Source organism: Schistocerca piceifrons, chromosome 3 (genome assembly GCF_021461385.2).
Source record: "Schistocerca piceifrons isolate TAMUIC-IGC-003096 chromosome 3, iqSchPice1.1, whole genome shotgun sequence".
Classification (NCBI taxonomy): Eukaryota; Metazoa; Arthropoda; class Insecta; order Orthoptera; family Acrididae; genus Schistocerca; species Schistocerca piceifrons.
In genome coordinates, this window is record NC_060140.1 from 588125169 (window position 1) to 588145817 (window position 20649).

At 43.7% G+C, this 20649-nt stretch overlaps 1 protein-coding gene across 1 annotated transcript in view; it reads right to left on the reverse strand.

The window, feature by feature from the left end:
• LOC124788862 (diuretic hormone receptor-like) overlaps positions 1 to 20649 on the reverse strand; it is a 317583-nt gene that overhangs the window by 144620 nt on the left and 152314 nt on the right. Inside the window, exon 3 of the mRNA XM_047256145.1 lies at positions 4971 to 5064. Coding sequence (XP_047112101.1) covers positions 4971 to 5064 — 94 coding nt within the window. The remainder of the gene's footprint in view (positions 1 to 4970; positions 5065 to 20649) is intronic.

A 20649-nucleotide genomic window follows, 5' to 3' on the forward strand; every position in this document is an offset into this window, starting at 1 on the left:
TTTTTCACGGACCCAAAAACGCAGAAAACTGCATATAATAGCACAGAGAACTGTAGAATACTTGACAAATACTTTGAAGAACTACATAACTGTGACCCACAGAAAGAAAAATTTAATTTCCATATTGTAAATCCAACACCACCGGACTCAAAGCCGCCAACCACAGAAGAAATAAAAGAAATCATAAATGACCTTAAAAATAATAAAGCATCTGGAGAGGATAATAGAATTGCTGAACTATGGAAGTAGTTTAGTGACAACATGATACTACGACTATCAGAAGTACTCAAAAAAATCTGGACAACACACAGCTTACCACCAGAATGAACATCTGGACTAATACATCCACTACATAAAAATTGGAGGAAAACAGACCCTAGCGATTACAGGGGAAGCTCCTTCTTACCAGTGACCTGTAAAGTCTTGTCTAAGGTGCTTTTGAAAAGAGCAGTAGAAATACTTGACAGACCACTACGAAAGTATTAGGAAGGGAAGGTCGTGTGCAGAACAATACACTTGAAGAACATAATAGAAATAAGGAAAATCAGAAACCTGGAATATAATTAATTTTGTAGATTTTTAAAAAAAGCCTATGATTCAATTGACAGAAATACAGTGCTTGAAACGATTAAATCAACTTTGACAAATACAAAATCGAAAGTAAAATTTAGGGGAGAGCTCTCAGAATCGTTTGAAATAAAGTCAGGTGTCTGGCAGTGAGATGGTTTGTCATCTGTTCTCTTCAATTGTGTGTTAGAGAAGGTAGTCCGAGAATGAAAGAAAGCCATCAATACTAAAGAGTTTCAACTTGGAAGAAATCCAAACAAGGTCAGTGTCGACTGTTTAGCCTTCGCAGATGACATAGCATTGATTACGGATACGATAGATAATGTCCAAGAACGAATAAGAGAACAGCAAAAACAAGCAGCCAAAGTAGGACTACAAATATCCTTTGAAAAAACAAAGTTCATGACAAACATCTGCCATGATCCTCAAAATATTGCAGTTGACAACAGTTAAATACACAAAACAGATTCCTTTAAATACCCAGGAGAGTGGATTACAAACAATGGAAAAGAAAAGCCAGATATAAAAACTAAAGTGCACAAAATGGAAAGAGTGATTCATATGGCCAAAAACGTTTACAACAAAAAATTCTTGTCCTGGAGCACGAAATTAAGATACTTTCCAACATTTTCTAGACCTGAAGATCTGTATGCGGCAGAAACACTTAAACTGACAAGAAATGGAGATCTTGAGACACCAGAAAAGGTCAAAAGAAGAATGTGAAGGAAAATTCTGGGAGTTAAAAGAAACAATAATGCTGAATACGTGTTAAGATCAAACAGAGAGCTATACTCGGAAACTTAAAAACTAACAGATATAATGAGGAAGAGAAGACTACAGTTTTAGGTCATATATTCAGAATGGATAACAACAGACTAACAAAGGAGATATTTTCAGTACTGAATAGCTACAGATCCAAGCCCTCATGGTTCACAGAGACTGAAAAGGACATGGGAAACGCTGGAATTACAATAGACACAATAGAAAACAGAACACATTTCAGAAAGGTAATTAAAAAGGCAGTATTTCAGGAGAGAAAGAAAACAATTAGACGAAAGTAGGCTTAAGAAGAAAGGGAACAACACTCTAAAAGGATGAAGTAAATTTGGAAACTGAGGAGATCTAATACAATGAAAAGTAGCCAAAGTTCATTCCTCGTACCCTCCAAATGTGTTCTTCGAAAGAAGAAATAGAAGAAGCGCAGTCAATAGTGCTGTACGGCGCTTTTTGTTATAGAATTATTTTACTAGCATTCTGTATCGTAATCGTGTATGTGTAATAACTACGATTATGATATTCAAAATTAACAAATTTAATTTATTTCATGTTGTTATTTACCGTCTTTAGAACTGAAATTCATTCTTACAGTTAATGCTTATCTCGCAAGAAAAGTAAAAATAAAAAATTAGTAGTATTTTATACCTTTTTAAGGAATGAATAGACGAACGTTCAGAGAGAACATTACATAGTGCTGGTGAACAGGTTCATTTGTAACATTAAATATACTCTTTAACATCTCACTCTCCTCGATATTTATTCAATTAAAGCTGGATTTATTTTTTTATAAGTGGAAACTGCGAACTACCGGGCCAGAACAGTATTGATCCACGTAAATAGAAGTAGCAACACATTGCAGTCTGCATCCTGTAAATAGATAATGCAATCGATAGTAGGGCAGATTTTTCTTTGTAACGAAGATTTTCATGCTGAAAAAAATAAAATATCTGACACGGTTCGACACTGGTAGTCTCCCTGGAGTAAGAGCACTGTAGAAACTCACGGCTATTTTGCTAATTTCTGTAACTCCGTTTCAGCCAGTATACGGCTTTTCATGAAACACTTGTTTTGAAGCTCCTGTTTTACAGCTTTGTCAACTATTCTACTGCTCTGAAATCAGAGTAACAGAGAGAATGTATCAGGTGCTGATAGAAATCAATAAACGAAGTTTCTTGGAACCCATCTATTTCGTGATCGCACAGCATACTTTTGAGATAAACGTGGAAGATGGTACACGAACGGCAAACTGGATAGTAATTGTTTGAGGAGCCAAAACCGTAAAAACTTTGATGGCAGACGCTATATTACATATAGAAATTCAATTAATAGTCTGTAAACAATGTGTTGTTAGTACTGTATTTCAGTGGTACAAATTAAATTACGTTCTCTAAATTAATGAAACACATCACATATGCATACAAAGCGTGGGACGCATGAGGGTGAGAGAGTGGAGCGGGTGGACGGGTGACAAGAACCACGGCATTGTCAAATACACAGAGAAATTCGACATGTACTACCAGAAAAGCAACAGCAACACGCAGTGAATTCATGACAACGTACAAATTTCAACCAAAAAAAAAAAAAGAAAGAAAGCCTCCGCAGTTGAGAGAGCAGCCTGAAATCCGACTGAATATACAACTAATATAAAGTGAAAAACGATAGCCACATATGAAAATTGCTAAGGGTTGGATGTGAACTGGCGTGTTCAGTGGTTCGCTACAGAGGCAGGATAATATACGTTTGTAGTACTGTTATGAGCTGCTGGCGCATAATGAAAGCTACTGGAAATAAAAAAAGACGACAGGAACAAAGCACATTCTCTGAATGCAACTATAATTAAATTACTGCTTACTGAAATTTGTGAAGAGTTGATCATCATACATGAATGGAATTGACGTGCTCATTGAGTTTGCATTGATAGAATGAAACGAACCGAGCTATAGCATAGTATTAAAAGCATAAAATCAATATTTGTTGTTCACTCCACGTGTTTTACTTTTTGATGTAGTCAGTTTTGAATCATGACGCAGTATTTTGCTTTTTCAACGGTCTCAATCTGTCGAATCTTTTGGGGCTGTCCTAATTCTGTTCCTGTGTATTAATAATTTCTAAATGATTTCACTGTTTTTAAAACCACGTGTCGTTTCAGTCACACCGCCACATCGTACTTTATGTCTCCCTGTAATTAAGATAGTTCAAAATTCACTGCCAGTTTTATTAAGCAATTGACCTCTTTTCACGAAGCAATATTTAATATCCGGTGCAACATGTCTGTTGTTTCATTTCTACAATTAGTAAAGCTTGTGAAATCTTAACTTCCAGGCAGGGTAAAACTACTTTTTCTTATACTGTATCATAAGCAGTTTTTGATAAATTGCAAATCGATATCCTCCATTCTGCTCTCTTCATCGCTTGAGTACTCATTTCACTTCTCCTTAAAACAGATGATGTGGTAATTAGTTAGTTCTTTCAGTTCAACAGTTCTTGAAATTAAAACTCATGTCACACGTTAAAAGTGTGTCAGTGTGGACGTAGCTCTCGACAGATGGTCTCCAGGGGATAAGCTGATAACAAGTGCGATTCTGAAAGCATCAGTCACCTCCGCCATTTCACGTGTACATTGTTTCCTCCTTCATTTTACAATAGTCTGAAGGGACTCGAACACGATGCTATAGGATTTATGGATGCAAAGCGAAGTGCTCTGAAGAGTACAAGGATTCTGCATTTTTTCATTAAGCGGATAAATAATCACATAACTGTAATTCTGAGTTTCATTGAATGTAAGAACCTTCAACATCGCAGCGCGTCAGCAATCGTTGGTTAATATATTAAAAGACTAGAAACCCGCGTCGATTGCGAAAAACGGACCCAGTTTTATCCTAGGTTTCGGCGTAGATAACTACACCTTCTTCAGAACAATAAAACCCACAAGTTCCTAAGAAGACCTTTGCCAATGATTAAAAGAACACCATAGCTGTACATTTATAAACGAAAAAAAGGAACACGCCAATTCACATCCATGTGAAAACACAAACAGTACATATGTACAAAGTCAAAACCACTACTTAACTTAATGGCGGGTCATGGCCCATCGAACATAGGCCGGTGTCAGGTGGAGCGTACACCATTAAGTTAAGTAGTGGTTTTGACTTTGTACATATGTACTGTTTGTGTTTATAAATGTATAGCTATGGTGTTCCTTTAATCATTGACAAAGGTCTTCTTAGGCACTTGTGGGTTTTATTGTTCTGAGGAAGGTGTAGTTATCTACGCCGAAACCTAGGTTAACACTAGGTCCTTTTTTTCGCAATCGAGGTGGGTTTCTAGTTTTTTAATATATTTCATTGAATGAGTGGCCCCTACGGTTGTTTAAACTATTGTCTAGATTACTCGAAAATCACTCGGGAAAAAGAAATTGACACATCCTGATGGAACCCCGGGTTTTAAAAGTAGTATGCTAAAATTGGAACTTAAATCACCTTATAATATATTGACATAAATCTAACTGTATTTGAGAGGTGTGAATTTGAATGTAAATTAGTGTGAAAATATCTACTTCGTTTCGGCAGAAGCTCTCACCGAAGGACCCTGCTGCGATGTAACTGTGGCTAGTAGCGGCGGCTTACCTGTAGTGTGGTGGTGACGATCCACATGAAGTCGGCGAGCATGTAGGTGAACATGAGGTTGGTGTGGATGGTGTTCCTCAGGCACCGGAGGTCCCTGAAACAAATGTTGGAACGTCAGATCTGTGTCCTTCTAGTGACTGAACACCACGCCAGCGTCAGCGGACGTTTTATGGCTGGTTTGCGCGCGTGAAATCAATGTTCACTGCCTGGTCACTTCTTTGAGAAGTATTTTTCACTGCTCGTTCGAAGCTCCGTTGATTTCTAAAAAACAAAGACACTTCCGAATACATCTCCTATCGGGTAACCTAATTATCAGCAGCAGCTCAACATTTATCAGCGAGACTCTGAGAACTTGATCTACAGATTCATGTTTTATACGCATGATGTTTTTCCTGCAAATGTAACTTCAAATCTTCGTATTTAATAGTGTTCAAAACTATGATCAGTTTGATGCAGCTCTCATCAGTAGGCTACTTTACCCTTTGTAAAACTCTGCATTTATGCATAACTACTGTATCTACATTCTGTTGAACTACTCATAGTCAAATCTCTCTATAAATTTCAATCCATTACATATAACTCTATTACAAAAATAACCACTCCAACAGGCTCCAGGATTTGTAATCAAGTCCTCCATAAATTTTACCTCATTACATTTATCTCCTGTACCAAAGTAACTATGCCGACAGGCGTCAGGATGTTTGGTAAATCCAGGCCTCTTAACAGTTCATAGCATACAATATCTGAAATGCAATGACGCAATGCTGTCACTTACTTTTTTGCAAGCAGGAATGACATCAGCTGTGAAGATTATTCGTGACAGTGTAAAAATGGAGATATAAATATTAGACGCAACTGAATTAGCTAGCGATGATGTAATTAGCTGATGTACCGCAGAACAAAACAGCGTTAAGTCGGTTTGGAGGTACATGTGATTGGTGAAATCTGTAACTAGAGCTAAAGTATTTGTTTGAATTTTAGTATAGAGTGAATTCACTCATCCACATGAAATCTGCAGCGTAAACTGCTTGGGAAAAATCAATCCCATAAGAGACACTCAGTACAAAGGATAGAAAATTCTGAAGCACATTCTGAAGAGCAGGTACTGGAATAGAAGACATAACAATTTCTGTAAATAAGGTAGGAATTTCTTATGAATGTGTGTCAATGCTATACTCTTGAGGATTGAGAATTTACATTAAAGCAGATCTAATGGACTGAGCGGTATCATTTTCGATTTGCTTTTCCATTTGTCTTTTGTTCTCGGCGTATATCGCGTGTTTATGTTTGTGTGTGTGTGTGTGTGTGTGTGTGTGTGTGTGTGTGTGTGTGAGAGAGAGAGAGAGAGAGAGAGAGAGAGAAACGAGTAAGCTCCACCATTGTCACAAAGTCGGTGAGGGGAGGAGGTGTTGGCTGAGATTTCCCAAGTCATGAGAGCGTGGGTGAAGCCTCAGTGTCTGGAAAGTTAGAAAGCTGGATAGAAACAGTTTCCTGATTAGAAATACTACGTAGTTTGCAGCAGCCGAAACCCCTTCTTTCAGATGGGTAAATGCGTCCAAGGTGATGCAAAAAGCAGAGGAAAAGTAAGACCTGACAAAATTGTAGACTGTAGTACGGGAGACGTAAAATTGTGGCAGATTTCATTCTGCAAGGGTAGCACTTCGAGTCACAGACAGAAGGTACTTTGATACAAAAGAAAGGAAATCTCAAAGGCGGTGGTGTGGAGTTATAGCTGCCTCAGCTGGGCATCAGTGGTGAGAAGGAACCAATTTTCAGAAAGACATGGCTGGAGCATGGAACACAGGTACGTGTTGTGAGAGAGGGCTCTACAGTTATGGCAAAATACATATTTTCTTTGCATGTACTATATAAATAAGGCATTTGCCAGTCAAGTCACAAAATAAGTAACTTTGTTTGGTGATTGCAAGTATTTTTGATTAGTGACAATATCTGCAGATTTAAAACATATCAGACAATGAGCAAAACTTATGCCAGATGTAATACCATTACTACAAGTAGTGTACATAAATTGGGTGTCTTTACTATATCAACGTGTGCTGCATCAGCGATATGAATTTATTGTCGCTGATGGCCCATGTGGCAGTTGCACGTTTCATAGCATAGTAGAGTGATGGCAGATTACCATTGTGCTATCAAGTGCAAGTAACTTTATCTTGCATATCGGTGGTGTCAGGCCGAAAGGCGAGATCAGAACAGTAGGTGTAAGCTGGAGGAACAAAGCAGATAAGGCCTTATCTGCATTGTTGCCAAATTTATCCAAGATGGCTGATCCAAGATGGTGGCGTTAGATGGCACAAAGGAAGGCCAACCATCAAAAACGACACCGATCGTTTATACCTCGGTGGTCCTGTTGGGCCCATACGTGAATAATAATAATAACTTGTTCAAGGTAAGAATTTTTCATGTCGCAGTGATGATGCTTGCCAGACCAATCCGACGAACTCACTGTAAACCTAATTAGCTACAACTGTAATGTACATAAGCTGTAAATGCATGCAGGTCCGCTATGTCGTTTTGTATGTAGCTCATGACGCAGATATTCCTCGGGGTTATTGAATTTAGAGCATGAATCACTCTGCTCATTAGTCCTGTAATGTAATAAAATATTGAACAGCACAATACACAGATGTGACAACAGAATAACAGTTATCTTTGCAAGTTGTTGATGAACTAATCAGAGACGAACAGTAAGACTTTCAAACCAGTGGAAATATGTATGAAATGTTAATTTTGAAACAACGCAGAAATACTGAACAACGAGTGGAAAACATATCAGTATTACGAAACAAAAGCTAATTTCTTTAAATATTTACCTCGTTTAGTGCCAGCATTCAAAGTGATTTAAATATATTCCAGAACTTTTAAGAGGAACAAAATTTGATATAATCAGATTTAATTGTGTTTCACTTTTGTGATACTCAGCTATGCTTACAAGAATCTTTGTGTCAGTAAGCCATCCCAGGTGATAATAATACACGTTGTTATTTTATCTATTACGCAAAATCTACACAGATACGGAATACTATATTATTGGAAAGTGGCTATTTTCAAAAGAGTCACCGGGAATTTAGTTCAAATTACTGGTCACATTAAGTGTCAATCATACAGTTTCCTGTTTCTGATCTCATCGAACGTTGTATTCTTAAGCGGAGCGGGGGTTTCGGGAGACGACGTTTGGTCGGTAACAACAATTGAGAGATACCGTCACAAATACAAAGCTTGTTGCAGCTCATTAATATTATGCAGTGAGATAAGCTTTTGTTAGACTTTTCTTCTCTGCTCAATGCTACCTACAAGTGTTACCGATTTCCTTCTCTGCTACCGGTTTGAAAGCCATTAATACAAAGGAATTAGAGACATTGTCTGTCAGTGGGCAATCATTTATACTAATGGAGAAAGTTGAAAATTTTTGCTGGACCGGGATTTTTAGTTCGTAGACCTCTTCCACTTCAGTGTTGGCCCATAACACCCCTGATACTCCAAAAGCGTATCTAACATACAAACAAAAACAATAGGTAGTGCCACCGCCACTTTCATGCTATAAGCTAACTAGGACAGATGTTTGCCGCCACTTCAGACTCCGCCTACGAACAAAATTGAAGCACGTCGGTGAATGTCTGTGTAAAAAAATTAAAAAAAGGATAAAAGAAAGGGTACAATACTTTTATTATATTTCACCTTTCGTTTTTTACTTTCATATTTTATTTGTGTTTTTAATTATTTTTTTTATTTTTTAAATCTTCTTCGGACAATGTTCACAGCAGCGGCGGCGTCTGATTACGCGTGGCAGTGTGTATCTCGTCTCGCCGTCTCGCCCAGCTGACTGGAGACACGCAGCGCGAGGTGGCCCGTTTAATTATTGCGAGCGAAGTCATGCATCGGATGGTGATACCTTGGATGTGGCGTCCCAGTGTTTCTCTTCTCTAAGCGGCCGCGTGTGTTGTGCGTCGGTCAGCGGAGCGGCGCGGCGGGGGAAGGCCAGTGTCCCGTATTCGAACAACGGACTCCCGCTTGCCAGTCTTCGGCTGTCACATCTTCATCTCAGCTCACAGGTGACTGCTGATGTGAGGCCGTCTCCTTTCCGTCCTCACGAGTCACCCGGGTACGTAAAAATCAGACTTCAAATACCTTTTAACTTCCGTCTTCTGGCGTCGAGGCTGCTGCTTGCTATTCCATTACAGCGGCGGACTTGGTGCGTCTGTGCATGATGTAGTCTCTTCTTGCATGACGGTCTTCAGCACCGAAACTGACTGAAAACTACTGCTACTCTTCTCTTCTTCCTTCCTCCGTCGGGCCCACTGCACCTCGCGTATTTATTCACTTCAATTTACTGGAGGTGAACGACTTCACGGTCATTGCCTCCTCTGTCACGTTGAAAAGCTTCTCGAAGAATCTTCTTAACGTCGGTCATTTTCTTGGAATGTAGGCGAGGGCCTTTGATCACATGTGACAACTGAGAAACACGTGAGCCGGTCGGGCGATGCCCTGACTGCTCAATCGACAGCGTCCGCATATGTGGAACTTGCTGACTTCATGGTCATTGTCTCTTCTGCTCTGCTGTTCTGCCCTCTGTTTGCCAGTGTGTAATTCTTCTAAACTAAACTAAGTTTTTCATTTATATTCTAATTTCTATTTCACTTTGATTTCACTAATTTATTTACTTAAGTACCACTCAACACATTAGCAGGCAGTGTCCGTTGAAGATAGTGGTAGAAAGCATTGGTTCTGAGAGCCCGCGTGGTCAGCAGGACATCCAAAAGATAACCATCCAACAGATAACTCACGTCACCCAGATACGTGCGAATGTGACAGGAATCGGCGGCCACAGGGATTGAGGCGCCACCGCATCAGTCAGTGTACAAGTGAGAGTGTCCTTGTCTGAAGCACATAGGCATACCTCGTCCGCAGAAAGAGAAAGCGAGCCCTGTTTTGCACGTTTATACCGCCCGCAATGTCAGTGTCTCGTAACGGGCCTTGAACACCCTATCATCGCTGACGAAATGACCAAAGGCCGCCTATGCAGACACCGTAGATGATTAATTTTCAGGGCGAGGTACACGTTTACAAAATGTACCAGTAACATCAAGTCAAGTGTTTGAAAGATATGGAGACGCACTTCCGTGCGGATCATATTAGGTAGACGGCTATACGTAGCTGCTGCTGCACGCTGCGCGCTCCCACGGAACGTCACAGACTCCCAAACATTTCATCGCCAGCACCTTCGTATTGCGTACTGGCGTACTGATATTCAGTCCTCTGCCCACATTCATGTAGTGCGACTTCCGCCACGTTGATACGGCGCTTAGCCACCTTGCCGTAGCGCCGAAGCCACGCGATCGCCGTATGTATATCTTCTGCCGACCTCGTCAAGATAACTACGTTGTCCTCGTAGGCACAACATTCAAAATGCACATTGAGGAGACGAAAGCCCCCCCAAACGTTGCCGAAGAACATGAAGTGCTGGCTCGAGGGTGACGGCGAAGAGAAAGGCTGACAGGGGGCATCCTTTTTGCACTGAGCACTCTATAGTGAACGGGCTGGCCGGCGCGAGCTGCGACGCCGTGAGACGGGTGCTCGGCGCGCCTTCCTGCGTCCGTTGAAGCGGCTGGCAGCGGACGGTTCGAGAGAGCGTTGGGGATGCTGCGCGAGGTCTTCGCCAGAAATCACAGTTTATTAGAAGTTAAGTGATTGGAGATATGTTGTTTCAGTTACCTGTTAAATTCTACTTGTTTTCTTGGTCAGTCTCGTCCCATCTTGCTCGTCTGTCTCTCGTCAGCATTTGTGTCTGTCTGTCTGTGTGTCTGTCGGTCTGCCGTACGTTAATAGCTGCCTCTGTCATGTTTGTCGGATTCGGTGTTAACGAATTTATTAATTGAAGTGTAACTGCCGAATTCCTGAAATATGTTTTTATCTTGCCTGTCATCTTGATAGGCGGTATATGTGAAACGTAGAGCATGTTTGTATATTTTATGTAAAACTGCATTTCATGGGTTTTTATTTAAATGGTCATTTTAGTATATAAAGTTGCCACCCTTCCACCGCAAGAGTTTTTTTTAAATCAAGTTACACCTACGGTGGCAAGTTAATTTTTTTAATGTTAGTGTTTTGTACCATTTCCATCCCTCGTACGGGGTGTATAGTTTATGTGCTTGTGTGAGTTGTTAAAATTTTTGTTTAAAGTAATCTGGTGTGTTGCAGATTTGCACCAGTGTTGTTGTGAGCGGTCGGGACTACGGCCGTGTTAAAAGGGAGCGGCAAGGTTCTCAGCCCGAAAGCTCATACTGTCAAAAAAAAAAAAAAATCGTTATTTCTGCCTCTGAATAAATTGCAATTTGATATTTAGAGGGTGCTTTCTGATTATAATTTTTAGATCTGTTTTTTTTTTAAAAAGAAAGGGTTTTTTAGGAATAAAATTTCAATTTGTTGAAAGAAATTTGCTTTCATCAGTTACGCACTGGCAACTACTTCCACGCTCACATAGTGTGATTAAATGTATTAATGTTCTTGATGAATCGCTAGTAAATAAAGTAAATTTTTAAGAAACGGTTTTGAAAGTAAATTCACGGTTCAAGCTGTACCCATTGACAAGGACAGTGCAACGGATCCCGTGAATGAGACGTACAGCCACACCTGCCGATATTGGAGAGAAGTCCAGATTCTGTAAGGCAGCCTGCAAGAAATCGTGCTCAGCTCTGTCAACTGCGTGGTCTAGGTGAACCGCCATGAGGGAGCCTTCTAAGCGACTTGTCGACATGAGCGCCACAAAATCTGTATAAGATCTTAATGCAGTGTGTGTATTACTGCCACCTTCCAGACATGTTTGGTAAGGGTGAACGACATCTGCAGCAGTAGCGATGAAGCGAGCACCAAGTACGCTTGCGAACAGTTTGTAATAACAATTCACTAATGTAACGACCGAAAGTCTTGTGGTCGGCGACACCCTTATGGTGTTTTGGGTCGGGTATTGCCATGCCCTTCAAAAATTCGCGGCGGAAGAGGGGGGGGGGGGGGGGTGCGAAAGTCTGGATCGAGGAGTTCGCGGCACATCAGTCTCCAAATTTCCCCCATTAGGTCAGAAAAAGTGCCATACAATGGAAGCGGAATACCGTCAGGTCCGAAGGATTTGTTTCTCACGCCCCACCGAACGGCCACGTGCATTTATTCCAGTGTGACGGCCTCCAAGAATGTATCGTCTCCTTGCGAGCTTGCCGAAGGTGGAAGGTCGTGCAAGGACGTCTGCAATATCAGTGTCAGGCCCTCGACCTGCTAAATAGAGAATGCGTTAATAATCTGTGAGGACACTGGAAATGGCGATGTGTGCGTCTGCACGTTGCCCGTCCGCCACAGTAGTTGCAGTGATGGGTCGCCTCTTGCTATGTCTCCTTTCTCTGATGATTTGATAGAGGGAAACACATTTCTCTGGGATGACATCTTGCAGTCCCGGTCGAGCCGCGTGCCTTCCAGTTTGGCAGTCATGATCTGCAGAAATTGTTCCTGCATCAGGTGGACGAAAGTTTGACGCTCTGGCCAAGGTTGTTGCGATTCTAGTTTCGCCAAGACCGTGCAGTAAAACTCAGAGGTCGAACGTTGCTAAAGCACCCTGTTTCGTCCATACATTATGAGCGAGAATCAGATGCATGATGTCGTCGCTCACATTTGTGCCAGGTATCACTGACGGCTGGACGCCAAGCCTCTTCTCGGAGTATGCTGACGTTAACAGTCCAAGGTCTTCCACTACAGCTCGTCTGTTGTCGTGGCAGGGTCACTGCGCAGATGAAGACCAGATGGTCGGTGAATAGAGTGGACCACAGCTCGACACCGACAGTCACTGCCCGAAGACCTCGGGAACGGTAAATCCTGGCTAGAGGAGTGTGTACATTCGCGTCGGTCACCATGGACTGCTGTCCACGTATCGAAAGCGAGGTCCCTGACCTTCACATGAAGAACCGGACACGGGACATGACGAGGAATCTGATCCTTAGGGCTTAAGGCGGTGTTAAAGTTTTCGCTAACCACGAAATGATCTGTAGTGCATTGAAACAATGGAGCGAACTCATTAGAGAGTAATATAGTGTTTGCTCTCGACGCTTTGTAGTACCAGAAGGGGCATAGAGACTCACAAGGCGGACGGCACCGATGGTGAGCGCAACGCCTCGCGCTGACGCCAAATATTTAATACCCGTTGTTTTTATGCCATCGCGTACCACCACCGCTGTCGATAGTTGGGTGGACGTAAGACGTGTATCCATAAACATTCAGGTGCAGACCAGGCCGTTGACACCGGATATACCAATCCAATTTAGCTGGATCACTGGATAGTACGATAATGTATCCTGCAGTCGTTTATGCCAGTAATCACAACGTCCCCTTTCTGACCGCCCCTGTCACTCGAAAAATATGTATTACTGATCGGTTGCGCTGTCCGTCCAACGATCCGCCGACAAGGGAAATTACGTGGTCACTCGAGACTGACATAATTTTTTACATCTCCACCTGGGACACCCAATCACTAAGTTGGAGCTGTGGTACTTTAGGCGATGGATGTCGTTCATCTCGTGTCTTAGCCGGAAAGTCTCCAGGTGGCTCGTCAGTAGGTCGAGCATCGTCAAACTGTCTTCCTCCTTGGGCGGACGTCGCCAGCAGTGAACGAGGAACCGTTGGAGTTGTGTCCACAGTCCAGGCAGCAGAGGGATTGTCCTCATCTTCCTGCAACATGTCAGCATTTTGACAAGCGTTTTCTGCGGACAGCCTCCTCTTCCTTCGTCGTCTGAGCGACTTCTGCTTGCGGGGACGTGCGTTCGTGTCCTGTGCAACACGGTGAACAGTAGACACCTCCTGCATCTCCGTGTCCAAGCTCGAATCGATCTCCAGCTGCTCTGGTTTCTAACACGGCTGTAGTGCGGATGTGGTCACTGTTGCCGAGCACGTGGAGGTTCCGATGCAATCCGTAGCGTCGTGGGTGCGGAAACCGGGCACGCGGGGCTCGGTAAATGTAACAGAACAACGTCTGCGTCCTTCGTGTTCCACGTTGCCACGACGTATGTAGTAGAAGCGTCGTCAGTCGCGATGTAGGCGACGTGCCCGCACGTGGTATCTGGACGAGGCGCCTCTTAAGGCATTCAGAGCGAACATGCCCCTCCTGCCTGTACCCCGAATAAGTCCGAGGTTGACCGTCATAAGCGACGATCCCTCGACAGCCACTAACGGTCACCTACGACAAGATGTGTTTGCGCCGTTCGATTCGCACGTGACGCACTCCGTACAGAACAAGATACCTCTCGAACGTGTGTCACTTTGCTTCCACGTGACTTGGCACTTCCCAGTAAGGCCGCAGCGCGTCCACGTGCAGCGTGGCCGGAACTTCATACGGTAGCTCGACGATTCGTATGTATTAAACTCATAGCCCTGTATGGTCGACAGTCACTACACTCGCGTTGCCGTCCGAGTGGTGGAAACGATAGCCATAGGTGGAACGGCGAATAAGCCGTTCGCCTGCTGCTTCATCGACAAATTTCAGGTAAACTGTGCTGGAGACAATCGAAAGATGTACCAGGTGTACCGGTATTTAATGAGCGTTAAGATACAAATGTTGTGAACGAGCCGTAATTTTTGTTTGTTTGATTGGTATGACATCTGTCAAAGATATTTAGTATACATGAAGTCATGGAACAAACACCATCATATGTTTTCATCGTGTTAACAATGTCGAATTTTGTACCAGAAAGTGATGATTTGCGGAAAGCATTAATTTTTTGTTTTTATTTGAAAAAAAGTGCTGCAGAGTCGCATCGAATGTTTGTCGAGGCATATGGTGATCATACCCTATCAGAAGAAACATGCAAAAGATGGTTTCAACGGTTCAGAAATAATGATTTTGAAGTAAGAAATGAAGAACGTGGAAGACCACCAAAAACGTTCGAAGACGCCGAATTGCAAGCAATATTGGATAAGGATGATACTTTGAGTAAGAAACAAATGACAGAAATGCTAAATGTTGCACCATAAACAATTTCTGACCGTTTGAAAGGTATGGGAAAGATCCAAAAGTGTGGAAAATGGGTGCCACATGAATTGAATGAAAGACAGATGGAAAACCGAAAAACCATTTCTCAAATTTTGCTTCAAAGACATGAAAGAAATCAGTTTTCGATCGAATTGCTACTGGCGATGAAAAATGGATTTATTTTAAGAATCCTAAACGCGAAAAATCAAGGGTTAAACCGGGACAACCATCAACATCGACTGCAAAACCAGATCGATTCGGCAAGAAGACAATGCTCTGTGTTTGGTGGGATCAGGAAGGTGTCGTATATCATGAGCTTCTAAAACCTAGTGAAACTGTGAATACTAATCGCTACAGGCAACAAATGATAAGCGTAGGCTTCCGCGGCCGTTGTCTTCTTCAATAAAATTCTTCAGGGTATCAGACCGCATCGTCATAATTTAAAATGCGCCAACGTTTCGGCCAGCGTTGCAGATAGCCTTCATCAGGGCCTTACGTTAACTGCTAAATGAACACACTTGATTCCTTATATAGCTGCACGAGAAGACCGTGTCGTTACTTGATTGGCTGTAAAAGGAGGAGGAGGAGGGGTGAAAGGTATGCTTTATTGGTGTTTCCTTTATTATCTGTCATTGGCTGAAATAGCTGTTTTCTATTGGTCTTTATATTAATCCACCCCATTGGAGGAGACGGACGAATAGCGAGAAGGTGATGGCTGTGACGTCACACTGTTTCCATGCTGTCCAGAAGCCGGCTGCGGCGTGCCATTGATTTGTGTGCTCGCGAAAACTACTGCGGCTCTCCGCGTATCTGCATGGTCCGCCACGGCTCTGCCGCCGCTCCGTAGCCCTGCTATTGCAGACAGCCAAGACCTCGGAAGCTTGTACCCGTCCTCTCTATTCATGTTGGCGGGTCTTTTGGCTATTTCTATGGCCTCTCTAATCTTTCTTTTGAAAGTGAGTGGCTGTTTCGCCAGGACGCGGTCTTCTTGAAGGAATATTGGTTTCCCACACTCGTCTCGGTGTTCCGCCACTGCTGACTTAGTGTGTTGTTTCAGGCGGATATATCTTTCATCTTCCCTATTAGTTTTCTCCCTTGTCGACATGGTGCTGTCTATCGTCTGCTTCCCATAGAAATTAGTTCCGAAGGTGGACCTGAGGCGTTCAAGTTCTGTCTTCAGATGTTCTTCGTCGCTTATCCTGTACGCTCTCTTCGTTAGCGTGTGCAGGGCGGATTTCTTCTGCGTGAGGTGATGGTGGGAGGAGGCGTTAAGGTACCTGTCCGTATTGGTTGGTTTCCTGTACACTTTGTGGCCAACTTTACCATCAGGTTTTCGATAAACTTCCACGTCGAGAAAATGCAGCACCCCATTCTTCTCTGTTTCCACTGTAAACTGCATTTTCCTATGCTGTTGGTTAAGGTGCTTGTGGAAGTTCTGTAACTCCTCTTCTCCGTGGGGCCAGATGACGAAAGTATCATCGACATAGCGAAGCCAACAATTTGGGCGTAATGGTGCGGACTGGAGGGTTATTTCCTCAAATGCCTCCATGAAAATTTCTGCTGCGATAGGCGATAGGGGTGAGCCCATAGCTACACCGTCAGTTTGTTCATAAAATTGACCTCTCCACTTGAAATAGGTGGTCGTCAGACAGTGGCGCACAAGCTCACATATATCAGGTGCCACGCGTTCTTCTAGGATGTTCACAGTATCTGACACAGGGACATTCGTGAACATGGATTTGACGTCGAAACTAACACTCAGATCTTGGTCCGTAACACGCATTTCCTTTCGGAGAGACACGTAGTGAGCGGAATCCTTAACGTAGGACTCGGTATGGTGCACTAGGTGTCGGAGCCTAGGTGCCAGTTCTTTCGCTAGGTAGTAGGTCGGCGAATTTATACTGTTTACTATGGGCCTTAAGGGGAAGTCGGTTTTGTGTACCTTCGGTACACCATATATCCTTGGTGCCTGTGTCACTTGCGGGATGAATCTTCTGGCCTTGTCGAAGTTGATTCTAGAGTGCTTGACCAGTGCCTGCGTCGTTTTGATTACCTTGGCCGTCGGATCTCCCTGAAGTTTCTTGTAGATAGGTTCTGCGAGAATATCTTCCATTCGTTTGTTGTAATCAGTTGTGTCCAAGACAACAGTGGCGTTGCCCTTATCTGCCTGTACCACTACTAAGTGGGGGTTGTCTATGAGTTCCTTGATGGCATGGTATTCCTCAGCGTTGATGTTTTGTTTCGGTGGCTTTGCTTTATTCAGACTCTGACCGTTTCCTGACGGATCTTCTCCGCCTCGGCCTGTGGCAGATGACGTACCGAAGCCTCTACGGATTATATGATATCTACTTTTGGAACTCGCTTAGGTGCGACTGCGAAATTCATCCCCTTGGCCAGAATTTCTGTGGTTGCTTCGCTCAAGGTGTGGCTGGAGAGGTTGACCACTGTCCGTCGCCTGTCCAGCGTCAATGTGTCGTCCGTGGCTTTCTGTTGTAGTTTGTCGTACTGTCTCATCTGGCGGTTAGTAATACTATTGCTGGTCCTTGATGCTTGCTGAAAGGTTAACCTGTCGACTTTATCCCAGTCTTCCATCTGAAGATTTTTCGGCCAGAAATAGGTGCAGATCACACAAATTCCTGTTGTGAGCATCGAGACTTATGCGGATGTGGCGGATCCTTTCCCGTAGCAATGATTTACTGGCTTTAACACAGATATTCCTCGCCTTGTTCGTTTTTATGTGAGACGTCAACCGCAAAGAATACGGCACAACACTCGTGTCTCTGCATCTCTTCAAAAAATAAAGGTCATTCAGCAGTTTACATCTTTTTAAACGTAGTGCTTCTAACTTCTTGATGTTTCCGTGGATTTCCTGCCCATACAGGTTGGTTAAATGTAAGCGTAGGCTTCCGCAGCCGTTGTCTTCTTCAATAAAATTCCTCAGGGTATCAGACCGCATCGTCATAATTTAAAATGCGCCAACGTTTCGGCCAGCGTTGCAGCTAGCCTCCATCAGGGCCTTACGTTAACTGCTAAATGAACACACTTGATTCCTTAAATAGCTGCACGAGAAAACCGTGTCGTTACTTGATTGGCTGTAAAAGGAGGAGGAGGAGGGGTGAAAGGTATGCTTTATTGGTGTTTCCTTTATTATCTGTCATTGGCTGAAATAGCTGTTTTCTATTGGTCTTTATATTAATCCACCCCATTGGAGGAGACGGACGAATAGCGAGCAGGTGATGGCTGTGACGTCACACTGTTTCCATGCTGTCCAGAAGCCGCCTGCGGCGTGCCATTGCTTTGTGTGCTCGCGACCACTACTGCGGCTCTCCGCGTGTCTGCATGGGCCGCCATGGCTCTGCCGCCGCTCCGTAGCCCATCTATTGCAGGCAGCCAAGACCTCGGAAGCTTGTACCCGTCCTCTCTATTCATGTTGGCGGGTCTTTTGGCTATTTCTATCGCCTCTCTAATCTTTCTTTTGAAATTGAGTGGCTGTTTCGCCAGGACGCGGTCTTCTTGAAGGAATATTGGTTTCCCACACTCGTCTCGGTGTTCCGCCACTGCTGACTTAGTGTGTTGTTTCAGGCGGATATATCTTTCATCTTCCCTATTAGTTTTCTCCCTTGTCGACATGGTGCTGTCTATCGTCTGCTTCCCATAGAAATTATTTCCGAAGGTGGACCTGAGGCGTTCAAGTTCTGTCTTCAGATGTTCTTCGTCGCTTATCCTGTACGCTCTCTTCGTTAGCGTGTGCAGGGCGGACTTCTTCTGCGTGAGGTGATGGTGGGAGGAGGCGTTAAGGTACCTGTCCGTATTGGTTGGTTTCCTGTACACTTTGTGTCCAAGTTTACCATCAGGTTTTCGATAAACTTCCACGTCGAGAAAATGGAGCACCCCATTCTTCTCTGTTTCCACTGTAAACTGCATTTTCCTATGCTGTTGGTTAAGGTGCTTGTGGAAGTTCTGTAACTCCTCTTCTCCGTGGGGCCAGATGACGAAAGTATCATCGACATAGCGAAGCCAACAATTTGGGCGTAATGGTGCGGACTGGAGTGCTGTTTCCTCAAATGCCTCCATGAAAATTACTGCTGCGATAGGCGATAGGGGTGAGCCCATAGCTACACCGTCAGTTTGTTCATAAAATTGACCTCTCCACTTGAAATAGGTGGTCGTCAGACAGTGGCGCACAAGCTCACATATACCAGGTGCCACGCGTTCTCCTAGGATGTTCACAGTATCTGACACTGGGACATTCGTGAATAGGGATTTGACGTCGAAACTAACCATCAGATCTTGGTCCGCAACACGCATTTCCTTTAGGAGAGACACGAAGTGAGCGGAATCCTTAACGTAGGACTCGGTTTGGTGTCGGAGCCTAGGTGCCAGTTCTTTCGCTAGGTAGTAGGTCGGCGAATTTATACTGAATTTGTGTGATCTGCACCTATTTCTGGCCGAAAATTTCAGATGGAAGACTGGGATAAAGTCGACAGGTTAACCTTTCAGCAAGCATCAAGGACCAGCAATAGTATTACTAACCGCCAGATGAGACAGTACGACAAACTACAACAGAAAGCCACGGACGAAACATTGACGCCGGACAGGCGACGGACAGTGGTCAACCTCTCCAGCCACACCTTGAGCGAAGCAACCACAGCAATTCTGGCCAAGGGGATGAATTTCGCAGTCGCACCTTAGCGAGTTCCAAAAGAAGATATAATAGAAACCGTAGAGGCTTCGGTACGTCATCTGCCACAGGCCGAGGCGGAGAAGATCCGTCAGGAAACGGTCAGAGTTCTGAATAAAGCAAAGCCACCGAAGCAAAACATCAACGCTGAGGAATACCATGCCATCAAGGAACTCAGGGACAACCCCCACTTAGTAGTGGTACAGGCAGATAAGGGCAACGCCACTGTAGTCTTGGACACAACTGATTACAACAAACGAATGGAAGATATTCTCGCAGAACCTATCTACAAGAAACTTCAGGGAGATCCGACGGCCAAGGTAATCAAAACGACGCAGGCACTGATCAAGCACTTTAGATTCAATTTCGACAAGGCCAGAAGATTCATCCCGCAAGTGACACTGGCACCAAGGATATATGGTGTACCGAATGTACACAAAACCGACATCCCCCTCAGGCCCATAGTAAACAGTATAAATTCGCCGACGTACTACCTAGCGAAAGAACTGGCACCTAGGCTCCGACACCTAGTGCACCATACCGAGTCCTACGTTAAGGATTCCCCACACTTCGTGTCTCTCCTAAGGGAAATGCGTGTTACGGACCAAGATCTGATGATTAGTTTCGACGTCAAATCCCTATTCACGAATGTCCCAGTGTCAGATACTGTGAACATCCTAGAAGAACGCGTGGCACCTGATATATGTGAGCTTGTGCGCCACTGTCTGACGACCACCTATTTCAAGTTTATCGAAAACCTGATGGTAAACTTGGCCACAAAGTGTACAGGAAACCAACCAATACGGACAGGTACCTTCACGCCTCCTCCCACCATCACCCCACGCAGAAGAAGTCCGCCCTGCACACGCTAACGAAGAGAGCGTACAGGATAAGCAATAAAGAACATCTGAAGACAGAACTTGAACGCCTCAGGTCCATCTTCGGAACTAATGGCTATGGGAAGCAGATGATAG